Source organism: Parasteatoda tepidariorum, chromosome X1, assembly GCF_043381705.1.
Source record: "Parasteatoda tepidariorum isolate YZ-2023 chromosome X1, CAS_Ptep_4.0, whole genome shotgun sequence".
NCBI lineage: Eukaryota > Metazoa > Arthropoda > Arachnida > Araneae > Theridiidae > Parasteatoda > Parasteatoda tepidariorum.
This window is the reverse complement of record NC_092214.1, coordinates 12,584,375-12,604,556: the sequence shown is the minus strand read 5'-3', so window position 1 is coordinate 12,604,556 and position 20,182 is coordinate 12,584,375. Positions and strand designations below refer to the sequence as shown.

General features: G+C 31.2%; 1 protein-coding gene across 1 annotated transcript in view; it reads left to right on the top strand.

Annotated features, from left to right (window-relative positions):
- The window catches only part of LOC107452016 (E3 ubiquitin-protein ligase RNF217), a 60,803-nt gene extending 41,224 nt beyond the window's left edge, over positions 1–19,579 (top strand). Inside the window, exons 3-4 of the mRNA XM_016068292.3 lie at positions 5,389–5,590; positions 19,133–19,579. Of these exons, the coding sequence (XP_015923778.1) occupies positions 5,389–5,590; positions 19,133–19,317 (387 nt within the window). The 3' untranslated portion in view covers positions 19,318–19,579. The remainder of the gene's footprint in view (positions 1–5,388; positions 5,591–19,132) is intronic.
- Positions 19,580–20,182: the final 603 nt, after the last annotated feature.

The following is a 20,182-nucleotide window of genomic DNA, read 5'->3' as shown; positions in this document are numbered from 1 at the left end:
CTATAAAAAACTCTATCCTAATAATTTAAAAATTGAGTGATATTGTCCTAAGTAAGTTTTAAGAGAACTTCTTTATTTATAAAAAACTCAAATAGTTCAACTATTTAGCTTTTATAGATAGCATAATGTTTAATCTTTAAAACATGCATGAATTATTGCATTTGGAATTTTAAAAAAGGTAAATAAATATTCTCTTAACTTACCAAGAAAGTTAAAACTCATGTGCCAGAATGATTAACAATTTGGTCCTCTTTATAAGCTGAGCTCTTTTGAAGTTGTGCTTCTCTGTGGTTTCTCATTAACAATTTTTTAAAAAATTAATCTCCAAAAAGTTTCAACTGGAAGAAATTTGCGTCTAAAATTCGAACAAAGGACTCTGTAGAACCCCCAGACCATTGAAGAGAAAGCCTGCCTACACGATCCAAGTCTTGAAACCGAGAACTTGGAGGAATTTCTCTCTACAAGAAATTGGATGATTTGTTGACACTATCCAAGTTCTTGAATGTCATTGATTGGTTATATCAAAAACTTGCGCATGCGCATTGTTCATCGTCATTCATCATCATAATATCATACATACATGAATCTGATGCCAGCTTGTTGACGTCATAATCTGATGCCAGCTTGTTGACGTCACAAAACTTAAGAATCAGTGGTTAAGGGAGGAAAAACTTGAATGGAAAGTAGAGCATGCTCTATCATCATCCAAGAACTTGGATGATCGTTTACACAATCCAAGCTCCAAGCAAAAGTACCCATAGAGCACATTGACTTCGTTATGACATCCTAAAGTTGTCATCTTTAGGATTCTGTGACTTCCAGAGGAAGTTCTATATTTACCGCTAAATGTCCTACGGATGTCATCTGCGTGTTAGAATGTCCCACCTGCAGATATCTTAATGATGTCATAACTAGGACAGTTTCAGGATACCTTTAGAACGCTTTAGGATGGCATTAGGACATAATAAGACCTGTTTAGTAAGGATTTAGGTAACTTGTGGGATGCATGTTGGAAATGGTATGATAGTAATAGGAGGGTGTCTTATTTTGGAAATAAATTTCATCTTTGAAATTTTTATTAATTTTAGCAACTTAAATAAGGTTTTTCTTTTAAATTTACTGAATTAGAGGTCAGAAAAATGTTTTCTAAATGAAAAAAAAGGTGATAGTTTTTAATTTGTATACCACTCTATTTTTCCAGAAAAATGGGCTATTCCTCTACTATTTTTTTTAGGAAAATTAGTAAAGGAAAAGGGAGTAAAACAGTTAATAAACAAACGTATCTAAAGAAAAGAATAATGTATCATTTTAATACAAAAATATGCAAGATAATTGGATTTCACATTTCTATTGCTTGGAATAAAAACTTGGCCATTATTAAAAAGTCTAATTGAATGTACCCTTTGAACACCAAGGAAGGTTACCATTCTCCTAATTAGCGTTAGTTTTCTGTAAAGAATATTTCTTATTAAATTAAATTATGAGACTTATTGAATCTTTTATGTACATTGTAATTTATGATTGCTTCATTATTGCTCATATTGTTTAATGTAGTAGATATATTAAATATCTTATAATAAAATAATGAATAATTTTCATTTTAATGTTGCTCTAATACTGAGAACTTCGCATTAATATTTAAATTTCTCGTATGATCAATTGAAACTAGTTAATTGGCAAAATAATTCTCATTACATTCTTCTGCAAAATTTACTAAAAAACATTTTATATTATAAATAGTTTAAATGAAGTTGTGACTATTTTATCAAAAACTCAAAATAGATGTTTATGGATCACATACTTTATTGTTTAGTTATTGTGTCAATGATGCAATTTAAAAAAACAAATAAAATTAGAAAATTATCTGTTTTTATATACAAACTAAAACAGCTGTTGCCATGTTTTGCTGAAGAATTGTTAGCTGAAGGCATACTTAAATCAGTATCTTGAAAATATTAAAAATAACTTGTTTTAAGGATTTATCTATTTTTTGCAGCATAAATTTAGTGTATGCAAATAAATATGAGAATAGAAAAAAATANAACTTTGCAACTTTTTATTAATTTTAAGACAGATTGATTATGAACAATCATATAAGGAGAAAAATTGAATTCATTGCAGCAAATGCTGCAATTTACTCAGACTAGGACGGAAAAAAAAACCTGCAGCCCTTTTGCCTGGTTATTTACTTGGCTAAGTATCTCTAATTTTAAAAATCCCTATGGACCGCATTTTTTACACAAGGGAACGCTGCAAGCTCTATACGCCTATACTTCCAGGTTACTGTTTCGGGTGTATTTTAAAGCCATTTGGCTCACAACGCGATCATTGTGTTTTGAGAACTTGCAAGAGAACATTGTGATTCTTGCAAACGTGGTATTTGATTACTTATTACTTGTGTTTACAATGCTAAAGGTGCTAACACTAACGTAAGATGATGCACAGCTTGCAACAAGAACAAACAATAATAAACAAATTGAAAGAGGCCAAATCAGGATTGCCAAAAAAGGGAGTTATTCAAAATCTAGCAACCATGTCACCTTTTTCGCAATGCATCTCTAAAGAAATAAAACAAATTTTCACTTCTTACTCACCAGAATTACTTATCGTTATTATCTTATGAAATACAACAGATTTGAGCTTAAAAATTATATAATTTATTTCTTTTGTTAAAAACAAAATTATCCATTTGAGAATATCGCCTCGTAGAATAAGCTGTAGTAAGCAGTTGCAGAACTAGAGCAAGTATTGAGCAGGATATTGTTATTGTTTACATTTATATTGAAAACACCATTCATAGACAATTCATAGAAACAATTATGTAGAAAAAGGTAAAATAACAACATAGTAAATAATGAAGATGAATAGCAACATTGAAATAATTTAAAATGTCATTTCATCTGTAATTAGAATAAATGATTAATTTAGGGTTACCAAAAAACACGCCAAATAACCAGTTGAACTTAAAAGGAAGAAAATAAAAATAATAGAAAGAATGAATTATCAGAAGAAAAATCGAAATAACAAAATAATCAAAATAAAGCTTCCTCAATAATTATGAAAAAATTAAATGTAAACATTTAAATTGCAATTGAGATATTAAAGATAATGATGGGGTACAATTCTTCGAATAGATTATGAAAAATAAAAAAAATGAATAAAGAATTATTTAGATTTGAGTAGCAGAATTGCAGTGGGAAACACTCCTTTGAAGGACATTATTCCAGGAGTGCTCAGAAGGATGGGGATCGTCATATAAACAACCTCAGCAATAACATCATTTCCAATCAGGCGGGGGATGAAGTAGAATAGAAGGTTTATATCAAGAAATTTTTTTTTCTGCTAGAAACAAAATTGATCTAGCAGGGATTTCTTATATTATATTACGTGAAGTTGCATATTTGAATCTCCCAGTTGGCGGTCAAAATTCAAAGAGGGTTTCAGACCTTCCATCACTGGTATCCAAAAAATTTTACTTCTCTGCTTCAAAACATTGCACTGTTATATAAATGTACGATCATGTTCTAAAATGAATTCAAATGTTTATTAAGTGAAACCCATGAACTCAGTATCCAATGGCTCAATGATTACATCAATTAATCACAGTTACAGTTCGTAAGTTATAATTACATTATAGTTAATGTATTATCTTTCAGGTAATAAAACTCACTGCCTTTCATTTTAATGTATGCTCCTTCTCACTCGTATTACAAAATATAATTATTTTGTATTTACCTGTTCTTAAACTACTATATTTTATATCTTGGCAATAAGTGCCGTCCCACATACCTAAAGATTTCATTTTTACTTCTAAATTATTATATAAATTTAGCAAATTTCTTTAATAATTTGAAAAATCAATAAGCGATTAATATGAATATTGAACGTTAAATCTTCGCATCCAAAATTGCCAATTAACAATTCGATACTTTTTTTATAAGTCAAAACGAACCATTTAAAGCGATTCCACCAAGTAAACTCTTTAAATATGTATTTTTTTGCATCTCAGTCAAACTTTTTTTTATCTTGAATAGTGATTTGAAATTGATTTTAAGATTCAATTAATAGTGTTGTTTCACCTTGAAATTTATTTATGCTTTCGTTTTGGAAGTTTAACTGCATTACTTCACTTCACTATTTTCTTTATTGTTTTCTTTTAAAAACCTGGTGATGCGGGATTAACGCTTGATTATTGTTTCAGAATATTCTTCGATTCTATTAATTTCCGTATCAATTTCGATTAATAATTAATTGTTCAATTCACCGGTTCAGAGTAATGGCTTACTAGCAACCAGTACATAATACTTAGCAACCAGTACATAAATCTATGAGTATTACAAGCTATAGAGTTGGACTTCTATTTAACGAACTTCCATTTTACAAATTTCTCTATTTTGCGATTTTTTTTTTCGAGGAACCAAGAACATTTTGTAATTTTCTTCGTAAAATAACTTCCAAAAAACGAAGTGAATTTTCTATTTAACGAACTTTTCTTTGAAATCCACTTTCCCTATTTCCCATAATATTTCAGAACATTTCAAGCTTGTTAACGCATTTTATAGGGGAAATAACTTTGAATTATTTTCAAGGCCACTTAACGTTTAGAAAAAGCAGCAAATTCTTTGCCTTTTTCTTTGCATTTCAAAGGAAAAACTCAGACAAAACTATCGAATTTTATCCGTAGCAATTAAACTTAAGAACGCATGCGGTAATGTATGTTTAAAATTACTTTCACTTTAAATGCAGTTATAATTTTATAAATAAAATTTAGCCTTTTTTAGTTGAAAATGTATGTAATATGATAGTGTAACACTGGATAATGTTTTGCTCTATTCTTGCTTTCCATGCAGAGTTCTTTTATGGTTAAGATTTATAAAATAAATAGTAGATACTAGTTTACAAGATAAAGGTGTATCAGTTGCTATTTTAATTATGTCTAGTGAGTATGAATTTGAAACCTGTTTTCTGGTGTTTAAGGCTACACGGTACCCTTTTTTAAAAAAATTTTTTAAGGCCTGTAATATTAAAAGTAATAATAGATTTTCATTTGTATTATATTATTAAACTGATTTTCAAAAAGAAAAGGGAAATCGACAAACCACAATTTAAAAAATTTAAATTTTTTTAAAAAATTCAAGNATTTTACGAATTTTCCATATAACTAACTTGTTATCGGGATTTAGCGAATTCGTTAAATAAAGGTCCGACTGTAGTTATTTACCCGGTGAAAGCTGTAATATTGCGAAGATTCTTTAAATGATTCCAAAAATGTCAGAAAATAAAAGTTAAAAAAAAAATTTCTTGAAAGCATTATCATTCGAAATAATTTTAACGAAACATATGAGAGGAATTTATGCAATAATTCAAATAAATATTTTTATTTTCCAGATTTACATTCAAAGGACGACTGGTTGTGATCACATGCATTGTACACGTTGTAAAACAGATTTCTGTTACAAATGTGGTGAAAGATTTCGGTATTTGAAGTTCTTTGGTGATCATTATAGCAAGCTCAGTATATTTGGTTGTCGATACAGATTCAAGGCAGATCAACCATTACAGAGAAAAATGATAAGAGGGGCTTTATTTGGTAAGATTTAATTCGAATATTATTTATTTTTCTGGACGAAACAGTATTAATTCGAAATTTAAAATCAATAGAATGAAATTTTCGTAAGAAATGAATTTATCATATTTAAATACTCTAATGAGTTTAAATTTAATTTAAATTCAATTAATTACAATTACTTGTGACACCCGAACTCAGTTCGGGTAATGCAAATGCGATAATTTCGGAATGCCCGACCTGAGTTCGAGCGAAAGAAAAATCGGTGCTTCAATTCCATAAAGCCCGAATTTAGTTCGTAAAATGCATAACATGTAATTTACTATTTTTTCAATAGATGGCGACACATATTTTTAAATTTTCCTTTCGAAAAGTTCGGCCGTTTCGCGCTATTTGTCGAAAATTCAAAGGACTCTGTGGGTCATGGAATTCATGACAGTTGATATAAATAATAATATTTGTTGTATTAGATTATTATATTTATCTTGAAAATTATGTCATTTGATTTATTTTGCTATAATTTGAGCAAAAATTACTGTGATCCATTCATCTTTCCCTGTTATGTGAAAATATTGAATTGTGGTTATTTCGTTTAAAATTTTGTGTTTTACACAGTTATCTATTTCTAACATTTTCATGACAATAATGAACAACATTAAAGTGAAATTTTGTTTATTCCATTTTTGGTACGTTTTTCTCAAATATATTCCACAGGCAAGGGGCTAATGTTTCAAAGTGCCCTTACCTCAGAAACTTGTGAACCAATTTTTTTACAATACACAAGCCAATTAAAAATTTTGGGCATATTAAGGTATTTTTATTTAAGTATTTTTATAACATCTTGATGATTAAAATTTCCCAAGTTAACGGGAAATTTAATACATCTTTTACCTGTTCCTACTCCCTTGCCACACGAATTCTCTCCCTCTTCAGTGGGTGTAATCCTTAATCAATCTTCAACTGTCAAAATCGGAGAAGGAAAATCGGAGGGGTGAAGAACTAAGATGAAGCTTGGAGAGGGGTGCTAGAAGATTATCCTTCATCGCCTCTTATTTGCAAATTATTTATAACAAGCTGATTATAATGCTGATTAGTAGAAGAAAGCACGTGCTTTTTTGAAAGTTATTATCTTAAAATTTCAAAAACTTATTCTTGATTTAAGTTTAAATTATTTAATTTCAGACAATTTATAAAAAATGAAATAAAATAATTCTATATTTATCACTTAATATTGATGGTGTTTATTTAATTAAATTTATGTTATGTTATTAATGTTCAGTTATTAATTATTATTAATTTCTTATAAACATTGCGTAATGTTTCTTAAATATAAGTTCTCAAAGGTTTTAATGTTGGTTTCAATTTTTCCTTGGTTTACATTTATGCGCATTTTAATTTTTCTTAGTTATGATACTCAACTTATACCAGTTTTTTCATTATTTCGATTGTAACNATTGTCAGTAAGTGAGACCGTCTTTTTCAAGTACGCACCTATAACATCAGTAGACGTTGAAAGAAGCTTCTGCAGGAATGAAAATTTACTTTCAGACAAGAGACGCTCGTTTACATTTCAAATTATCAAAAAACATTTAATAATCCAATGTAATTCTGATATTTAGTAATATTATGAGATGGAAGTTGTTATATCCATTAAAGTTTCTATACAAAATAAAAATATTTTGGTGTCAATATATTTTCCTTTCTTTGTTATTTTAGGATATAAAACATATTTTTCAAACTTTAATGAACAAGTATTGCATTGCTTTATATTTTTTGAAATTACTTATAATAATTTTAATGAGTAAAACATTGTTTTAGTTCAATATTTTTACTTTATTTTAGTCATGTCATAAGGCATTTTCAGCGCAATTTTAGCATTTTTAAGGGCATTTTTCGCACTTTTTAAGGACATTTTTTGCACTTTTTAAGGGCATTAATTGAGATTTTTTAGGTCATCAAGATCCGGGCTCTAATTATTATTAATTCCTTATAAATATTACGTAATGATTCTTAAATATAAGTTCTCAAAGGTTTTAATGTTGGTTTCAATTTTTCGTTGGTTTACATTTATGCGCATTTTAATTTTTCTAAATTATGATACTCAACTTATACCAGTTTTCTCATTATTTCGATTGTAACTTTATGATGTTAATGTTAAGTTCTCCTGATTGTAGTTATTTAGTTTAATTTACGTACAATGTAAATTTTTATTAATTATAGTGATTTTTTATCAACATTTTGAAAAAAAAATTTAGGAAAATTTTCAATTTTTTAAATGTCAAAAGTTTTCATTATTTTGATGTCGTGTCGTTTAAACTTATTTTTTATCTCTATCATCTTTATTTATTTATTCGCTAATTTACAATTATACTACTGTTTTATTGAAAATATATTTTGTGAATATTTGGATTATATTTGATTTTTTATTATTTTTCAATCATGGCTATGCATGGAAATTTAACTGTAGCATAACTCTTATACGAATAATTTCGTAATCTCTTCTTAAAGAAGTAAATGTTAGGGAAATCTGTTAATAAATGTTAACAAAATGTATTAATAATTATAAAAAATACACATGTAAATCGAGAAAAAAAACGCATTTATATATTTATTTATTTAAATCGAAAGCCCTATCTCTTTACAGGAAGGGTTTATGAAATGAAAAATTATGCTCGGGCTTTCAATAGTTGCACAATATATACATCACAGTATATGTTATGCCCAGCGAAAGATTTTATTCTTTGCCAATTTTTCTTGCTGAAAAGCAGAAAATTAAACTTTCTTAGCCTTCACTTTAAAGATAAAAAAATTAAATATATTTTCAAAAATTTTAAATTAAAATTTAATTAAAATGAAGAGTTTCTGTGTGATGGTCTTCGTTATAACTCCAGAATCGTTTGAGCTATCGTCCTTAAATCTGGACAGTTGATGAAGAAAGCAATTTTATCCGGGTCTCAAAAGTAGTTAAAAAGTTTCAATTGCATCGTTCAGGGGAGACTTTGGAAAGTGTTGACCACTTTGCCTGCACATCAGCCTGCGAAAGGCTTGAGGATGTGCTGTATCGGTCCTCGTTAAACTGTTTTACCGTAAGGTGCTCGACTTCGCGCTCAGGTTGTCCAGCTATTGAGTCAAGGAGCCATCCCCTCTGCAGAGAATCAAAATTGCTATGACATATCTTCGGATCATCTTCAGGGATGATTCCCGACTCGTTGCCAGTAGCCCATTATGCAGCACTAGTGTGATGTTTATAAAGTACCCACTTAATTGGATAAAATAAGAGTGCAGTTATTAAAAAAAAAAATTAAATAGAAAAGAGAGGGAAACATGAATTACGTGTTTTGCACATTTAATTAACCACGGATTTGCACTTGGTAAAAAATATATTAATTAACAAAGAAATTTTTAGCAAATTTATTTACTATAATATACAATTTACTCAATAATTTTATATAGAATTTAGTTACTTTAGTTGGGTATTCATTGTCTTTTTCTTATCAAATTTTGAAACAGTTTATCTATTTCTTTCTTGCATAAATAAATACTACTACAAATTCTTTTAATTCTATTCATTTCATTAAAAGTGGTATTTATATAGATGTTCCTAGAAACATTAGAATTCCAAGTAATTAGTATATTTATATTAAAATTAAAACAATTTCTTTTATCTTATAAAGCAACAGAGCAAATATTTTCTTCTTTTATTGTACCCAAATCCAAAATATTTAAATTAATATTATCATCATGATTACGAAGCAAAAAGAATTCCTCGAGGTAAATACACTCACGTCCATAAATTAAGGATAATGAAGTTCAGGCACAGAAAGAGACAGAAGCCAAACAAATTTGACTTACTTGTAAAGTCTATGTATTAAACAAAAGGTAAAGGGCAAAAAAGATGCTGTATGTTTGACATAATTGATAAAAATTGCGATTTTTACTCCCTGGAGCAAATTTCAAAAAAGAACCTATTTACAAAAAACAGTATAACATGGTTAGNATAAAAATGCAAAAATAAGATTAAGATCAATGATTAGTGAATATGAATTTATCATTAAATTCTTCTCTCCTCTCTCTCCTCTTATAGAAATTAATTTTCTATAATATTTGAATTACCAGTAATAATATGTTGATGAACCTCTTCAGTGTGACATTCATAATCGGATATATTAATCCTCCCTAAATTTTTGCTTATATCATTATAATTAAATATTGTTCTACCAAGATATTTATTTTATTTAAAGCTTTTAATTATCTTTAAATCTTTTAAAGGAAATAAAGTTTTAAAATTTTTAAAAGTATTATGAAATTTGATCTTATCCAAAATAGTATTTTGAAAGTAAATAACGAAACATAAATTATCTGAATTTTCTTTTTATTTGGTGAAATTTTACTCATTTTGGCTTTTAAAAGATCGAAACAAAGAATTTTGAAGTGTAAATTAATAAAAGAAAAGTCAATAATAAGATCTTGAAGCTTATATACATCATAATTTTTAAGGGAGAGAACAAAATCTTTAATTCTAATATTGTATCAATATACCGAAAACAAAATAATCAATACACTAGTGTGAGGAGCACTCAATTTTTTTAAAAAAATATTTTTTCTACCTCTTTTTATTGTTCTGAAATTTTTTCCATATTTTCTCTACATTTTGATCTTATTTTATGAGTTCTATTTACTTGCAGCTTATGCGCAGTAAGTAAAACCTATTGTTTTTCTTAATGTGGTAGCGCTTCGCGCTCCCGTGCCACAGATCCTGGGTGCGATCTTTGGGCCGGGCAAAGTTGACTCAGCCTTTCATCCCTTCAGTGGGTCGATAAATGAGCACCAAGCATGCTTGGGAACTAAATACTGGGGGTTTCGCGTTCGGCTGACCTGCACCCCAGAGCCCAAGGTCAAGAAAGCTGAGATAGGCACAGTGGACCTAGGCCCTCTATGGGCTGTCGCGCCACTGAGAGAGAGAAGAAGAGTTTTTCTTAATTTTCTTCGTGTTTATTGTTTTTTGTATTTGTTTATTATGCTACATACATTCATATATACATACCTTACCTTTGAAAAAATTTAGTCAATAAGTAATTATGTCAGTAAGTATTACAAGTAAGTACAGTCAGTATTTTTACAATATAAGACATATTTTAACGAACTCTTGATCTTTAAAAATGACTTTTCATTTCAAATCTTAAAGATAATAATTAATGTATTATAAAAATTAATAGAACCTTGTTTCTTTATTATATAAATTTTTTTCGTCGCTATTGGGGTATAATATATAAAAATTCTTCATATTGAAATAAAGATTTTTCTTATTAAGCTGATATTCTTCAGTTAACAATGTTTTATTTATTTTTTAACATTTTAAGTTTTTAGTCAATTTTATGTGCGGAGTAAGCATCAAATTAGCGAATCTTCTTATTTGCAAGGAAATATTTTATCATAATATCAAACAAAAATATGTAAAATTATGTTCAATATAAGATTAAAGAGTTATTTAAGATCCTAATCAATTTAATTATTGCATTACAAATTTATCTATTACTGCAATTTTTTTTTATGACTGACTTCATAGTATCAGTGATACGTAGATCGTAAATTTGCATGTATTTAGTGTTTAGCTTAGTGTGTTTGATAACAGAAAATATGTTTACAGGTTATATCATATTATAGAATTTACTTCACCTTCTACATCATTAAACCCACTTTAATTGAATAATAATGCGCTTATTAACTTAGCATGATACTTTTAATAGAAGTATTAGCTGAGCTTCATTTTTGTTTTTTTAAAACTAAACTCAGTGGCGCGACAGCCCGTAGAGGGCCTACTATGCCCGTCCAAGTTTCCTTGACCTTTAGACTCTGAGGTGTAAGAGCAGATGTTTTTGTTGGGTCCAAAGCGGAACCCTCGGTGTTTAACTCTCAAGCATGCTTAGTACTCACTTTATCGACCCACTGAAGAGATCAACCTTGACCGGCATCAGCCACCGGGCGTCTTTCTTTTCTTGAACACACATTATTTTTATTTTATATACACTTTATTTTTTTAAAAACACAGAGCAAAATAGACGTTCACAGAAAAATAAAAAATAATAGTTGAATTTCCCACCCCACCCCCATCCCCAGGCTAACAGGAAAACACCTAACAAAAATATTTTACTTTTTTAGTTTCAAACATAATGGTTTTAAAATATTAAATTTAGTATTGAGATAAACTAAAAATGTTTCATACACTGATTTATTATGAAGTGTGAATTTAAATGAACAATTTCCTTCTCCATTTACTGTAAAAAAAGGGTTTTAACAAACTGTTTGTTGTTTGTTTTTCATCAAATTCACCTACTGAACACTTTGATTCTCAGATTCAATTCGATGAACCGTAAAAATCATGTGTTTTAACAGACAGTATGATAATCAATTCTAATTCCATCAATTTAGACATTTTATAGACTGAACACTTTGATTCCAAAATTCAATTCGATGAACCATAAAAATGATGTTTTAACAGACAGTATGATAATCAATTCTAATTCTTTCAATTTAGACATTTCATAGACTGTTTCGAGACATTTCAATTTAAAATGTTTATTTTCAAAAACCTGAAAAAAATATTAAATTCAATGCTTATTTAATGGTGGAATTAGGTACTACTGGTTTTGTGTTAATAGGCTCTGTGATAAGAACTACCCAAGATTCAGGAAGCTGTGTTAATAATACCTATTTTATGTATAAAAACGATCAAAATTTTGCTTTGCGGCTGGTCGATAAGAATCCGGTTTGCACCGAAATATCGTCAGTGGTAAATGTATCAAAGGCTAGATGCCATCAGGCTAGCGGTGAGAGGTTTTCCTTTCCATGTAACGCAAATGAGGGTTAGTTCCATCAAAAAGCCCTCGACGCAGGCAAATTTCTCCCAATACTTGATCCTGGAGTTCCCTTGTGTTCTAGATTGGGTTCAAAATTACAACGCTACGGAGTTGAACATAAGTAATCGTAAACCCAAAAAATTGGGTTTGCTATTCAACGACGGTTATAAAATAAAACAAAATCCCCTGAAGCTTACATAGGGTTTTGGAAAAAAGTATAAAATGCTAGCAGATGAGCAAATTGGTGCGGTAATAACAATACAGAGCCATCAAAGTATTGATAAAATAAGAAAAAACAGAGTATATCACTTTTAAAATAAAAATTCTCTATAATGCAGCAACGATATTAAACGATAAAATGATGACACTTTCAGTTAAATACATTATAAATTCAAGATGAAATGAGGGAAGGAATGGTATGTCTGAAACTCATCATCACAATTATGTGTAATCATCACGATTCTGTGTAATCATCCCAATTATGTGTAATTTAAAGTGAATAAGTCTAAGAATTTTAATTAAATATACTAAGTAACAATTTAAATTCCCAGCAAGTAATTGATACTAACTCATTTTTCTTGTGTTACTTGCTTCAGAAATCTAGAAAATCATAAAATATTTTATCAATAGATAAAACAATTTTAGACAAAACCATAAAATCTTATTAGTTTTGATATTAGTTTCATTTCATAAGGAAGTGCTTAAATGACTCATTATTCAATGATATTAGAACGCCAGAACTAAATTTAGATTCAAAACAAAAAATAAAAGTCGTTAATGTACATATCAACAGTCATAAATGCACAGATGTAAAGCGTATAAAATAAAAAAAGGTATCACACGGAATAACTTTCGGTCTAATGATCGGTCCATCACAGCGAACTGTTGTGCCACTGCCATGTTTTCGTCTTGTTTGTTTCTCCTTTAATAATTGTTTCCAAACACGCATCGCTGATGTCACAAAAAACGATTTCTCGATACGAAAATCCACCCTATCGCATTTCATATGAACTCCGTCAGTTGTTGATATGGCCCTCTCAGCTTTTGGCGAACCAGGGCCTGATTATCACCTAGGGCCCACAATTTCCTGAGGGGCCGCAAAAATTAGTCCTCATTATTACTGTTTCTTTTAAATATTGAAAAAAAACAGTTTGTCTCAAAAAATGCATTTATTTCATTTCAATTTTTTTTTAAAAATCGTGATACAGCCAAATTCACGCAAACACGATTACGATTACATTAATCGAATTCGAAATTACAACTGAATTTTAATTGGTGCAATTTTTGCACGAACGGCTTAAACGATTTGCACGCTTCCACAACATTAAAAATTTGATTTTCCTGATATATTTTTGGACTAATGAAACCTAATTATCAATCTGGTTGCTCAAAAAGAAAGAAAAAGCTTTAAATAATGAAGCCAACCAAAAAAAAGAGAGAGAAATATTTTATCAAAATATTTCACTGTTGATAAATTAGAACCACCTGTTTCTGATGAGGCTGCTCATTAAGAATTTTAAATGTATTCAATATTTTGACAACTTTTTCATTGAATATGAATGTAATTTTTTAAGATGTGTTATAAATAAATAAATTATTACTCAAACGTGTTTTAATTTTCTATGAGTGGATATAATTTTCGCTCTTTTTGTATACCTTTTCTGTGTTGAAATGTATTTTTTAATAAAAATTATTATTAATACGCTTAATATATTAGCATGCATGCTGAATTTATTGTTAAATCTAATGAAAGGTGGGCTAGCTTTGTGTTGGTTTAAGTACTAAGTAAAAAATAATTCAGCTAATCAGCGACTTTTAGGAAAAACACTGATTTCAATTGTTTTTGGTCACCAAATTATTTTTATTTTGGCATAATATTGCTTTGTTGTTTTATATTTTGCTTCGATGTGTAATAGATTAATGCGTTTGGTAGATGCGTTAACTTTGTCTCAGAAAAATATTCTTCAATTGTCTACTTTCAAAATTTCTTAGAATGTTTCTCTTGAATCATGCAGTTTAATAGATTCTTTTTTATTGTTAGGACTACTCTCCAACGATTAAATTTCAAAATATTTTGTAAGGGGCCCAGAAAATTTGGTGGGCCTTGGGCCTGAGTAAGTCTTGATCGGTCCCTGATGTTAACCACTAATTAAGCGTTTACAGCAGACAAAAGACGATAAACTGATTATCTTTATAGTCCTTGATATACATGGAACAAGCGACTGATAAAGAGTTGGCACAATTGTGTAATTCTAATCATTAGCATGTCTTTACCTCACTTTAAATTTCATGTAAGTTTAATTTGATCTGCATAATTCTTCATGGTGCTGCAATTTTCACAAACACGAGTGAATAACATCGTAAAAAAATTATTCACATAATAAAAGTTTTCTTAAAAGTTTTAAATTTTAAGTGAAGTTTAGCAATGAATGAGCAAATCAAAAGTTCAATGAAAACGTAACCAGTGAGAAATAATTTTGCATACAGATTTTAGTTGTTGATGTTGCTGTAGTTCATTTACTTCGCAATCGAGCTGCACAATGTGCTATTGGCGACGGTCTGGGAAACATCCCCGAGGATGCCATCACAATTTTGATCCTCTGCAGAGGGGATGGCACTCCCACTTCAGTAGCCGACAACCTGCACGCGAAGCCGAACATATTACGGTAGAACAGTTTAACGAGGACCAATACCGCACACCTTGGGTCCCTTTATAGACTGATCCAAGTGGTCACGCACACGGACAGCAACCAGTGATGCTCGATGATCTGCTGGGAACCATGTCTCAACGATCAGTCCACTGCGGGACTACAGCTTTTAGAGTCTAAAGTTTTGATATCAAATGGTTCTAAGCAGTTAACATTATCCAGGTGCTTACTCGATGGTTCTTAAAATGCGATCAACTCTTGACTGAAATTTATTTCTTCACATTAATTTTAATGTTGTATATTTTCGACATGAACAGCAGTCTTTTTCATCGATTTGATGATCCGTTTCACACTCACACACCTATTTCCCACTTTTCTATTTGTTTCCTGTGCGAGTGAAATAAAAGGAATCTTCTGACTTTTCATAACATCAAAAGGATTTTGAGTGATTTATAAGTTCAATAATCTATTCCTTCATATTTTTTTAGTATTCTGTGGTAAAAAGTGTTGTATATTTCCCGTTCGTCCTTTTTTCTTATTGCGTGAAATACAATATATTTTAATGTTTATTTCACATATAAATTACCCCACATATAAACTACCGTATGCCGGCCTATAAGAATCTGCAATCTTATTTGAAGATAAAACAAATAATTTCCACAGACAAGACACAAGTTGGTTTATTTTTAGTTTTTTTTAGCATTTTATGATAAATTCTTTAAAAAGGAAATTTTCTCAGTCAGGGTTTTGGGGTTCAGGCCGTAGTTTTACTAGCAGTTACATCATGAAAAAGCCAAGCAAAATTAGTCTGTCGTGTCTTTTATTCAGGGACTCTGAAAGGGAATGAGTTGCAAGAAAATTTTCAACAAAATCGATCGTCACCCAAAAAAGAAAATTTGACTATCTTGATTCGTTTTAACAAATTACGCCTTACTATAGGGACTTACTATAGGGAATTTTTTAGATTTCCTTAATCAGTATATTCCCTTGAATTTTCACCCATGAATAATCTTTTGATAGGAATTTTGACTTTTGCGGCTTTTGTAAAAGAACAATATACACCGAAGAGCCATTACATTATAACCACCCTGCAAATAACATGTAGGACCACCTTTAGCCCTCAAAGCTGCTAGCACCCGCAGTGGCATTGATTCCACAAGGTGCTGAGAGGTAGTCTGAGGTATCTGGTACCAAGCGCGCATCAACTGGCCCTGCTATTCCCTCACATTGCGAGTCTATTGGATTAAGGTCAGGTGAATTTGGAGGCCAAGACATGACTTGAAAATCACTGGAATGTTCCTCGAACCAATCCATGACGATTCGACCCCTATGACGTGGTGCATTATCCTGTTGGTAAACACCATCCCCCGCAGGAAAAGCTGTTGCCATGAATGGGTGAACCTGGTCTGCAACTATGTTCAAGTAGCTTACAGACGTCAGGGATTGTTCTATGAGGATTATGGGTCCTAATGTGCCCCATGAAAACATTGTTCCTGGGCGANTATATATATATATATTACTTACTGGCCATTTAAATTGCTGCACCAGGAAGGAATGCAAATAACAGAATGACATTTATTGAGCACATCCATTGTAGTTGGAAGAACAAGTGATTAATATTTCAGGATTATAGCTGCCTCCGTTGGCAGCCTGGCAGCATTCTCCTGGGCATCAAGTCAAGCAGAGGTGGATAGCATAGACGGATAGCATTCAATACAGCTTCAACATTATGCCACAATTCATCGACCGTCGTGTCTGACGAGTGGTGGCGTGCCAGTTGCTTAGCAACCATGGACGATACGTTTTCAGTTGGTGAGAGATCAGAAGAACGTGCTGAAAAGGGCAACAGGCGAACATGTTCTGTGTCAAGGAAGGTCAGGACAGTGCGGGCAACGTGCGGTCGTGCATTATCCTGCTGAAACGTAGCGTTATGGAGGCATCGAAGATAAGGCAGAGCAACTGGCCCTAACACATCAGAAATGTAACGGCTGCCGTTCAAAGTACCGGCAATGAGAACAAGAGGTGATTGAGACGTGTATCCAATGGCGCCCCATACCATTACTCCATGTGATGGACCAGTATGACGATGTCGAATGCAGGATGGCAATGGGCGTTCGCCATGATGTTGCCAAACATGGATGCTGCCATTATGATGCTGTATACAAAACCTGGATTTGTCTGAAAAGATGATGTCTATTCTGCCTCCAGGTTCGCCGTTGATCACACCATTGGAGGCGCTCCTGCCTGTGATGCAGAGTCAAGGGTAGCCGAAGCAATGATCGCAGTACTGACAGTTCATGCTTCTGCAAACGTCATCGAACTGTTCGTGCAGACACGTGTTGTCTTGCAAATGACCCCATTTGTTGACTCTCGGTTCGAGGGTTCGTGATGTAGCTTTACGATCCCTTAAGACCATGTGATAACATGTCTGTCTTCTCGGCTGTTGATTATGTTGTCATGAACCCATCGATTCCATATTCTGCTAACAATCATGGGATCTCGACCAACGCGAGCAGCAATACTTCGGTATGATAAACCGCATTCCCGGGAGGCCACAATTCGACCTATATCAAACTTAGACACATGCTGGTAGGCATTTCTCCTTCTTACACGAGGCATAACAAAAACTTTTTTACCCAAGAACGACGCTCAAATCTCTTCTTTTATACACATTGTAGGTGTCGCTACTGCCGCCTGCGTCGCATGAATGCGCTGATAAGCTAATCATTTGCAAATCACAACATGCTTTATCCGTCCTGCAAATTTCACGTCCGTGGTGTGTCACCTTCCTGGCGTAGCAATTTTAATGGACTATAGTATATATACGGATAGATAGATAGATCATAATCAGATTCAAGGAGCAGGTAAGGACAGAGAAAAAAAATTCTCTTTTAATCTCAAATTCAAACAACGAGTCGTTTTGCGAACCTCGCCAAAAATGAACCTTGCATTAAATATTAAACCTACATTATTTAGGTATTTTTTTAAGATATATATATATATACTAATATTAATTTCGGATAATACTATTTAGACTACTATATTTAAGCTATGGAGTTACAAAAACAAAATTTTTTGAATGTTAACTTTAGTGGAGGCCTTGGAATTTCATTCTCTAGAGCGTCACGGGCATGTTCAATAGAATGAAGATCTAACTTGCCAATCCATCCCGCGATTATCTTCACTTTCCATAAAACTGTTGACGTGATAGGTGACTAGTTATGTCACCTCACGTCATTTACCGCACCTTTCCTCTTTCTTTTTCTTAACCATCCATCATGATGCCAGTTCAGACCATCAAATCTCCACTTTCACAAACATTGGAGGATAAATTCTTTTCATATGAAAGAATAACCTGCCTACATTGAGACATACTAAGAATAACTTACATTGTGACAGAGGAGGTTTGATGACAATCTTCATGTTGGATAGCCTGCCTTTGAAGGATTCATTTGTGAAAAGTTTTATTTCTTCATGAAATTGTAGAATAAACAATAAGTATTTTATCGAATCAACTCTAATTTATATGTAGGGGGAAAGGGGTAATACCGGATGATTTGTAGGCTTGCTGAAGCTTAACTGTTGGACAGTCAGATTTAATCACGATATTCATTGTTTAGAAGTGTGCAATATCCCTGAAAAGTTATTGATATGCTGCATTTAAAAAAAAAATTCTTGAAAAAGTCAATTCTCTCTGCCTTACACCGAGAACAGAGGTTATCCGAACGAAACAGAAGTGCTACTATAGGACGGAATCTTTATTGTTTTTTAGAGTATGAATCTTTAGTAAACATATAATGGACTGGACTAAAAGTAATTTTTATAACGAAGAAATAAGTCTTGCTTAAAATCATAAGAACATTAAAGATCAGATATAGTAGAACAAACTTGTCTACACATAATTAATAAACAACACACCAATATGGTATCTTCTTGACTAGCAAAGCATAAAACATAGTTTGCCCACGAGAAAATAGAACTAATAAAGTACCCGGTCTTACCCCACTCTCCCCTATGTTTATTTTATTATCTAATGATATTTTTGCAAAATTTTCATTTAGGTGGAAAAGTCATTGCCGCACCAGTCCTTGGTACATTAGCATTCTGTGCTGGAGCTTTAGCAGTGGGTATCTCTCTTTTTGCTTTACCGGTTTATGGAGGAGTTTGCCTATACAGGCATTGTAAAGGACGACAAACTATCAAAATTTTGCTAGATTTTACACCAACTTGCTATATTCCAAAATGACAACCACAGTTTTCCTTGAAATGTTTGTGAAAAAAATAGTGTGATCTCATTTAGTAAATGTATAATTACAAATAGAATTATCTGCTGTTGATGTGACTGATAAACTAATGTATTAGCATTATAAATAGAATTAATAATGCTAACACTAATATTAGTTTCAAATAGATTTATCTGCTGTTGATGTGACTCATAAATTATATGTATAATTTAAAAAAAATTATCAACTGTTTGTGATCTCATAAATTAAATGCATAATTTCAAATTATCAGCTATTTTTGTGACTCATACATTGCAATGTAATAATTTTATTGTTTATCACTATGTAATAAAATAAATACCTTTATGATTAAGGAAACAAAACATAAAAAAAAAGCTTCTGAGAGATTCGTAGGTCTAAGAAAGGAACAACACTCTCTCAACAAACAGAAGTTTGATAAATATTCTTATTAACATTGAATTTTCAGATCCTAATACATATAATTTGTACAGTTCAATCCTCATCTTTTGTGGAAGATACGCTAATGGGATTACAAGTGACAACCTGAATATTAATATAGAAATTTGTTCTGATAATAATTTATTTCCTGTTACTCATCAGATGGCAAGAATTCAAAAGAGGCCATCTTCCATCACTTTTGCCAGTTAGAAAACTACACAGCAGGTGTTTTTCACAGACTTTACCAATACAAATTTATAATCATCATAACATTGTAGTGAAATAACTGCAATCTAGAAAAAGGGGAGTTCTAATTTTAGAGCAAGTTAAGTCAGGATTTCTGTAGAAAGTTCAACTCTTTTTAGTTTTAAGTCATACATCCACAATTTATTTACAAACACAATTTAATTTCATTAACATTTTACTAGC